General features: G+C 38.6%; 1 protein-coding gene across 2 annotated transcripts in view; it reads right to left on the bottom strand.

The window, feature by feature from the left end:
- The window catches only part of zufsp (zinc finger containing ubiquitin peptidase 1), a 33,930-nt gene extending 24,218 nt beyond the window's left edge, over nt 1-9,712 (bottom strand). Inside the window, exons 1-6 of one of the 2 annotated variants that reach the window (XM_058053890.2) lie at nt 9,535-9,712; nt 6,101-6,572; nt 4,370-4,468; nt 2,699-2,794; nt 2,517-2,614; nt 83-251 (exon numbers count right to left, since the gene is read on the bottom strand). In XM_058053890.2, coding sequence (XP_057909873.2) covers nt 83-251; nt 2,517-2,614; nt 2,699-2,794; nt 4,370-4,468; nt 6,101-6,563 — 925 coding nt within the window. In that variant the 5' untranslated portion in view covers nt 6,564-6,572; nt 9,535-9,712. Of the gene's footprint in view, nt 1-82; nt 252-2,516; nt 2,615-2,698; nt 2,795-4,369; nt 4,469-6,100; nt 6,573-9,534 lie in introns of those variants that run through there. The other variant, XM_058053892.2, reaches the window with a different exon arrangement.
- Between the last annotated feature and the right edge of the window lie 12 nt (nt 9,713-9,724).

Genomic DNA, 9,724 nt, shown 5'->3' on the forward strand with positions numbered 1-9,724 from the left:
TGAGTTCTGGTCCTGCCATCATCAACTCCAGAACACAGACCCTGAGTTCTGGTCCTGCCATCATCAACTCCAGAACACATACCCTGAGTTCTGGTCCTGCCATCATCAACACCAGAGGCAAGCGACTCCATCAGCTCCACCCTCTTACAGTGATACTCTGCAGGGGCCATGACACCCCTGGCCACGGCTCTCTCCATGGTTCTTTCAATCTGTGTGCGATAGCCGCCCCTGCCATCCAGGCCAAACTGCCTCTGCAAAAACCAACACATCACACACAGATCAGGGTAATGTGCAGGAACATTGAATAAGCACAACCGTAAGACTCCCGACTTGTATCTTTGACAAGTTCTTTGTATTTTTGAAAGTAGAACTTTTGAAAAAATAGCATAATAAGTACTCTTAAAAATCACAATTATAGTTAAAGAGAAAAGCATTGTTTTTTAAAACAATGGTTGTCCATCATTCACAATCCTTATGTGAGACAAGAACACATCTTTCTCTTTTCTATGCATTCTAAAGATATCAAAACAGATAAAAATGGGACAAACAAATTCCGCCTAAAAAGCCTCCAACAAGGTTTCCTGGTTTTACATAGTACATGCCGTGACCATGGAGTAACATGTGTCACTACGCAATTAAAGTACTTCTTGGGTGTAACAATGTTAATAATAATAAAAGTAATAATAATGTCACTGCAGCATGGTTGGTATGCAGGTCACATTATGTAAATGGTGTGTTGTTGGCAGTTTTGAGAGTTTTTTTCAGAAATTATTATTTTAAAGCGGCACGGCGGTCTAGTGGTTAGCGCGCAGATCTCTGTGTGGAGTTTGCATGTTCTCCCCGTGCTTGCGTGGGTTTTCTCCAGGTACTCTGGTTTCCTCCCACATTCCAAAAACATGCTAGGTTAATTAGCCACTCCAAATTGTCCATAGGTATGAATGTGAGTGTGAATGGTTGTTTGTCTTTATGTGCCCTGTGATTGGCTGGCGACCAGTGCAGGGTGTACCCCGCCTCTCGCCCAAATACAGCTGGGATAGGCTCCAGCACCCCCCGTGACCCTCGTGAGGAAAAGCGGTAGAAAATGAATGAATGAATGTGTGCATCCTTATTGGCTTGTTTTAGCCGTTTTCATATCTTTAGAACGTACAGAAAGGAGAGGGCCATGTGTTCATGTCTTACATAATGATTGTGGACCATGTGCAAATTCCAAAAAGTGCACTTATTTTCTTAAGGTGTTTACATGCGTGTTTCAGAGATAGTTTTACACCAATTCATGCAATATTTTTCTTTTTGTGCATCTAAATGGACTGAATTACTCGTGGATTTGCACTATTATATATTATCATCATCGGTCCCAAAAACACCACAGCGCCCACCCATAACTTCTATCTTCAATTTGACAGCGCCACCCTTAGTCCATCCCCGCTCATCCGCAACCTTGGTATCCTCCTGGACCCCACCCTTTCATTTGAACCCCACATCAAACAGTTAACCCGGACTGCATTTTTCCATCTTAAGACCATAGCCCGACTCCGTCCATCAGTTACATTCTCTGCCACTGAATCCCTGATCCACGCATTCATCCCAACCAGAATGGACTACTGCAAAAGTATTGTCTACGGTACACCTTCCAAAACCCTCAACAAACTACAATATATTCACAACGCCGCTGCCCGCCTCCTCACCTCCACCCGCCCCCGTCAACACATTACCCCTGTCCACTGGCTTCCCGTCCCCCAACGCATTCACTTCAAAGTTCTTCTCATCACCTACAAAGCCCTCCACAATCTGACCCCCCCATATTCACAGACCTGCTCCATCCGCATAATCCCCCGCGTCCCCTTCGCTCCTCAGACTCAAACCTCCCCTGTAAGACCAAGCTCCGAACCTGGGGAGACAGAGCCTTCTCCATCGCTGCCCCCACCCTCTGGAACTCTTTGCCCCATTCACTCCGTGCTTGCCCTGACCTTCCCAGTTTCAAAAAACAACTAAAAACCCACCTCTTTAAATCTGTTTTTAATGTCTAACTTTTTATACCTGACTGCTGTGCCCCGCCCCGCTTTTAGCCTTGTTTTAACTGTGTATTAACCAATGAATGTTGTATTTTAATGTATCTTTTACTCTGTTTACTTGTTTTTATTCAACTCCATTTTCTGAAAAGTGTCTGAGTATTTTGAAAAGCGCTATACAAATAAAATGTATTATTATTATTATTATTATTGGCTGGTGGTCCTGTCATGTGACCCCGCAGGAGGGATCGACTGTTAATAACAACGAAAGAATAAACAAAGCAACTGTCAACGACTATCACAACACAACCAATATGCAATATGCAACAATATGCTCTTTGCAATGTAAATGCAATGTAGTGTAAACCAAGTCAGGAAAGAGTTGACGTTGATGTACATTGGCAGAACACCAATGAAGCAAGTGAATGGACATGAAATCTAATTGAAACATTTCAAATACGTGAGCTATAACGTAATGCAGTGTGGTTTGCTCTGTCGATTTCAGACCTGCAACTTCTTAAACTCCTCTTTTTCTTCCTCCTTTCTTTTCTCCTCCATTTCCTGTTGGAGTCTCCAGGCCAGCTTTTCATCAGAATCGGAGCTGCCTGTGGAAGAAACCAGAGTCGTAGCATTGTGCAGTTGACAAAACTCTTTCTAATAAGATACATTGAAGAGAAGCGGAATAACACCTGCTCCACTGTCTAAATGCACTTCCACGTGTTCCTGTAGAGAGACGCTGTCGTTGCAAACAGCGGGGCACATTGGGCACGTATGTATGTCCTCTCCTAAAAAAAAAAAAAACAAAAAAAACACAGAAAGTCCTTTGACTTTTATTATAACTGTCAAATGATAAAATAAATCACTACATTTACACACAGTCAATATTCCGCTTTCTGAAATATTTGGAATAAACGGTTAAGCTAATTAACTAAATTAGAAAGGTATGGAATCAGAGGATTAGTTCTGAAGTGGGTCAAAAGCTACTTAGCTGACAGGAAGCAATATGTAAAGCTAGGAGAACACACATCTACACGTTTGAATATTACGTGTGGAGTGCCACAGTGGTCAATACTGGGAGCAAAACTGTTCAACTTTTGCATCAATTACATTTTTCATTGTCACGAAAGACTTAAAGTTGGTATTATTTGCAGAACATATACTGCTTTTTGTCCCAGAGGAAGCTCGGAAGAAATCATTAGAAAGGTCAGAGATGAAATGGTCATATTAAAAAGATGATTTGATAATAGATTTTCCTTGAACAAAAGTAAAATTAAAATAATGCTGTTTGGTAACAGTAGAAAGGACAGGTACAAATACAAATGTATAGACATTGAAAGGGTGAGGGAAAATATATTTCTTGGGATCATAATCGATAAAAAAATGAGCCGGAAACCTCATATAACAAATATACAACATAAGGTGGCAAGAAACATTTAATATTGGATAAAGCAAAATTTGTTCTCAGTCAAAACCCACTCCACACTCTTTATTGCTCTCTGGCTACCATATCTTACTTATTGTGTGGAAATTTGTGGTAATAACTATAAAAGCAATCTTCACTCGCTAAATGTACTGCAAAAAAGGTCAGTAAGGATAATTCAGAATGCTGCTGCTAATGTATAAAGCTAACAATAACCAATTTCCTAAAAATGTCATCTAATACTTCTCTACAAGAGATGAGAAATATGATATTATTATGGTATATGATATGATGATATGATGAAGTACATTTGAAACACTTCTATGTTAGGACTACGTTAAAAAGCCATAGCATTTCAGTATGTGGAATCAAACTATGGCATGGATTGAGAAAGGACCTCAAACAATGCACAACGATAAGCCAATTCAAGAAACAATACAAGCAGTTGATGTTTGCTAAATACAAGGATGAAGAGTTTTGAACCAGTCATGATGTGCTATATATATCACTATATTGACTTACTATGGTACCCATTATGTCATTGGATGCTCATATCATATTAAAAAAAAAACAATAAAAAAAACAAAAAAACCCTTAAACTGTATTATGGAAAGCAGGAAGTGAACAAATGTAACAGTTAGTGATTGTAAAAGTACCAGATGGAGGGGTAGGATACAATAAGTTTTGCTTCTTCCTACTCCTTTCGAATATGTGGAACTGTGAATTGATGTTCAAATAAAATTAAACCATTACCATTGCATGCCTGAGCAAACAGGGTTATTCCTGTATACATGGTAATTGTAAACAACACATTCTTGATATGTGTTATTTATAGGCTTTCGAGGGCCACCTGTTGTGCTGCCATACACACCCCTACTGAATGAATACACATGCACCATGCACAACCAACTCTCTTGTCAGCCAATGGTGTGTTCAATACCTTGGACACCATGATGTTCCTGCAGATGTAACTCCACATGCTCATGCAGGATGAGGCTGCTGGTGAAGACGAGCGCACATATGGGGCAAGAGAACAGCCCTGGAAAGAACTTTAACATAAGCATTACCAAGCTGGAACGCAAGGGTGTCTAAACTATCGCCTGGGGGCCATTTAACAACAGGAAAAAATTTAAAACAGCTGTTTTATTTTCACTATTTACTCTTAAGATATGGAGAGAAAAGAAAAGTCAGCATTTTACGAGAATCTATTTGTTTTCTTAAGTCGTAATATTATGAGAAACAAACAAAACAAATTAAAATCGTAATATTATGAAAATTATTTTGGAGAAAAAGCTTAAATATTATGGGAATAATTACAAGATAAAAATTTTGTTAAAAACAGTTATCATAAAGTCTAAATATTACAAAAAAGTAATATTTTAAGAAAAAAAAGTCATACATTTACGAGAATAAACCAGAAATAATGTCACAGTAGTAGCATAAAGTTGAAATAAATTCATTTTTTTTTTATTATAAAAGTTGTAATATTATCAGTAACTAAGGATAAAGTTGCAATTTGGGGAAAACTAAGATGAAGAAAATGTCAATAAATAAAGATAATATTATGGGAATAAAGTAGGGCTGTAAAGATTATTATATTTAATTATAAAAATTATTTAAAAATTTAAATTTTATTTAATTATAAAAAAAGATTAAAGAGGCTACAAAAAGCAGCAAGGCAACAAAAGAAAAGGAAAACAAAATATAAAAAACAAAGAAGATGTGGCTTGTACTTGTACTTGTTTGTTCATTTATTATTGTGTGACTGACTAGTGGTCCCATTGCCTTACGTTTCTGTTGTGTTACCATCATTTCATTTATTGTATTTTTAATGGTTGCAAACCCCTGAACTGAACTTTCACCAACAAGATTCAAAGAACCTCCATCAAAGTATTATTTCGTTTCCTTTTTTCAACCAAAAAACTTATACTCAGCAACTTAAAGGGGACATAATATGCTTTTCTGACCTATAAATGTAGTTAAAATGTTGTATTCTCGTGTTAAACGATGCCAAAGTTTCAGATAATGAGTACTGTGTATTTGGAAGTGAGCCCTGAAAAAAGTTTGGGATGGCTCAAAACACAGTTTGAAAAGGCGTGGTAAAACTGCCCCTTTGTGATGTCACACAGAAAAGGGATGTCATGTTTCATGACTGTAAATGGGCAAACATCAACATCACCAAGTTTTTCTTTCGCTTGTTAGAATAACTCCGTATTGCGAGTCCGTCCGGTCTTGAAATTTAGTTCGGATCAAAAACAAACTTTCCGCAGCAGTCCAGTGCTGATTGCTCGTATACAAGGTTTAAATTCAGTTTGAGCAAATAAACCGAATACAATTGGAATATTTGGGTCCACGTATACGTGGCTACATGATCACAGCATTTTTTTCCAAATGATGCATCGTTGTTCGGGGCTTCGTCGTCAAAATAGGTGTGTCCCAATGACATACATTGTTAGCTAGCTCATATTAACATCATATAATTTTCTGCTGACATAATGCACAGAAAGGGGATGTCATGTTTCATGACTGTAATTGGGCAAATATCCCCCCTCAATATGCACCTTATTAAAATATTTGTGCTGGTGGGGGGACAGAAATATACTAGTCATCAATATCCCAAAACTGACAAAATAAAAAATAAAATATATACAAAATAAAAATGAGAAGTTACCATTATTTGTAGAAGACGGACTCTTCTGTTCGGATAAATATCCAGCCGCTTTCTGAACAGGAACGCTGGAGACAAAACCCTGCTTTGTTGCTGGACTTCCAGAGGTTGATGCCACGACTGAAGCCACCTCAGACACTCCACTTGGTGTGAACGCGGCATAACTACCCTGCCGGGGGGGAAAGGAATCAGCATCATCAGCACCACGTGATCCATTAGCTTCTAAATCTGAGCCGGCAGGAAAGCTGCTGCTGGTTGCAGTCAGACCGCCAGTTGAGGAGTGAGGTGAGTCACGATGTTCGTCAGGGTGGGCGGCGCCGATATGGAAGGCGAGTTCATCGTGTGACACCCCAGACAAAGAACACATTGGGCAGCGCACATCATTTTCCAGGTGACTTAGGAGAAGATGCGTCTTCATGTCCTCCTCCAACAAGATTTCCTCGCTGCATATCTCGCACGTCAGCATGACCGCAGCCTGTTGGCAAACATATTACAACTTTCATCTCGAGCAAGCTTCCAACTTTTCACACACAGGCCATTTTGCTTGAAAAAAACCACAAAAAATAAATCAACTTTTTCTCTGCATCAACAAGGGTTACATCAGGGTGCCCAAAGTGCAGGGCGGGAGTCAATTGCGGACCGTGGCTTTTTTGGATTGGCATGTGGCATATTTTAAAAATAGAATTTAACAAGAAAACCAAACAAAAAAACAACAGCAAAAGCCAAAACATCAAGAGGAAAAGATGATAAAAAAAATTCATTCATTCACAATTCATTTTTGTGACTTTTGGAAATTGAATTCAGTTTACAGGGCTCGACAATAATGATGTACCGATGGCCCGGGGCAAGTTAAAACCAAATTGGGGCAAGTAAATCCAATCAGTGATATTCCCGTCGGGCAAGTGTACTTTGGCATGCCACACCGCCAAGAGTTTTTTTTAAAAGCGGTTCTTGTTGGGTGTTGGTAAAACACGGACTGCGTAATTCCGGTGGTAATTTGCAAACCAATCCTTGCAAATCTTGAAATGGACCAATCAGAATCGCGTTTTACCTACACCCATTCTTGTTGGCGATCAACCAATCAGCGATGGTTTGACTAGGAAAACATCTATCATGGCGTCCCTGCCAACATGGTCTAATTCTTCAACAACTTGTGAAGGAAAACAGCAAAAAGTGATGAAACAGTGCCTCCTAAACAAGTATTTTATTAGCGGCAGCAAATCAAATGATGGCACAGGTGAGTGAATCACATTGCTGTGACAATTTGAAGTGGTCACAATGAAACACCACCGATTAGATCCAATACCAAGTGCTGATTTTGCACAAGCTACAAAATCTAGCGCTTCCATTTCTCTGTGTATTTTTCTCACCTTTGCTTCACAAATTATTGTTTGACCATTGAGCATTTTTTTCTGGATTCAAAACACTTTACTAGTACACAAATGTGTCTATTCAATAATGTTTCATTGTGGTGCACAACTTATAAACGGCAAAGTGCCTAGAAGTCTCTTGACAATTCAGATTTCCGTGCAACGTCATGATCTATGTAGGAAAATGACCACAAGAAATGATAATCATTTCATCTTTATTTCAGATTCTCATATGATGCCACAAAAATTAGATGATATCATTATGGCAGTCTTTTCATTTTACATGGGGCCAGTTGGGGCAAGTAGTTCTCACCTTAAGGAGAGATATTGAGATATTGATATGGGATTCCCCATGGGAAAGTAATTTTTGTTTTTAATGTAGAGCCCTGGTTTATCTAGCGGCAAATCACAACAACAGTTATCTCACGGCACTTTACACATGGAGGTCACATTCATAAATGAAAAACAGAGAACCAACTGAAACCCACATGAGCAAGAACTTGGCGACAGAGGCAAGGGGAAAAACTCCCTCGAGGGAAGAACCCTTAGACAGAACCGAGGCTCTCATCTGTGTTGACCGCTTGAGTTAAAATAGAAACAAGAATAGAGTCGAGGGATGGATGCTATATCAAGCCAAAGGTCTTAGTCTTCGTCCAGGTTCAGTTTTAACTCGGGATGAGTGAATACACCACTATCTGTATCTGGTGACCCCATCTAAATTTACTGTATTCGTATCTGTACTTAAGGTCATATTCACAAAATTGCAAAAGAAATCCTAGTATGCTAATGTTAGCATTTTAACAACGTCGACATTAGCAGGTTAACACCTAGCATAGTGTACAGCTATGAAAATTGATAAAAATGCAAATATGCCAAAAAATGTGCATGCTAGCAATGCTAACATTAGATTTATAACAACTAATAGTGTCTAACTATGAAATTGACGGAATGTTCTTAAATACAACAAGCAGGCAGCCTATGCTAATAAATAACTGACTACATATTTGTATTAGCCCTAAAAAGCCCACCATTTTTACATGTTTATGCATCACTGATCATGCTTTTTCCTCAAGCTTTGAGAATTCAAACTTTTTTCTAACAGCCCAACAAACAATGATTAGCCCAAAAGTATTTTAAATTTAAAAATAGTATATATTTTTTAATAACTACATATTTTCCAGGGCCACTCGGCACTATTGGATAAATCGGTATCTGAATCAGCAGCATAAAATCCTGATCAGAGCATCCCTAAAAGCTGGCGGCATAATTATGTTAGCTAGCATAGAACTACAGCGTCAACCATTGATGACATCATAGACAAGGGGACAGAGCTGACCTCCACTTCCTATTTCCATGTATCAGCAAGCTACTAGGATGCTAGCAAGGATTTTTTTGACAAAAATCCAATAAAAACACAGATTGACTCATGCAGTGTTTTAAAAACACGACAAGGTGCGCATCATGTGGTACGCGACCTGGAGAACGTACACCAAATTTTGGTGTAAACTAGCCCAAAAGCACACTAAATGCTCTGCAGTTAAATCTATTGTGCTGATTTACAATATGCTGCAAGCCAGTCAAAAACTAGCTCTAATCAAGGGAAAAGTGATACAAATCATTTTGGAATAAATAAATAAATATATATGAAAGAGTTGAATAGGACACCTACATTATTTTGAAGTGTTGAAGCACCCACTTGAAACCAGCGTGCTATCGCTTCATTATCCTGCAACCAAACAACTGTATGGCGGAGCTTTATTCAGTTGGAAATGCTTGTGGAATGTCAGATTTGTCCATAAAATGTGGAGGAAAAAGTTGAGGAATTTGACTAACGTGAGGTACGTATAATACAGTATTTGTCAAACGATCTTTCAGCTAGTGATGGTCTGGCTGCATGCTGTGTAACGCTATAGGGATTTTAAAATGAGGATTTTGAGAGCCACTACGTGATTATATTCACTAGGTCATACAGAGCTCGACACAAAGACATTCGCTTGAACGTACATTGTTGCGTTTCACCGTCACACCACTTCGGCAACTTGAATTAATGCGGGGCGGCTGACTTACCCAAACAGAAGCACGTGATCTTAGTCAATGACCGCGAGAGTTGGAAACTTCCGTTATAAAGTGTCATAATAAAACAAAATGCAGATAGACTCTAAATTCTCATTACATGAATATTTATCAATATCATACACCTGTGTAATATTTCATATTCTCTTACACTTTGTATTAAATTTAGGTCAGTTACAAGACA

This window comes from Doryrhamphus excisus, linkage group LG5, assembly GCF_037039965.1.
Source record: "Doryrhamphus excisus strain RoL-2023G ecotype Guam linkage group LG5, RoL_Dexc_Guam_v1.1, whole genome shotgun sequence".
Lineage (NCBI taxonomy): Eukaryota > Metazoa > Chordata > Actinopteri > Syngnathiformes > Syngnathidae > Doryrhamphus > Doryrhamphus excisus.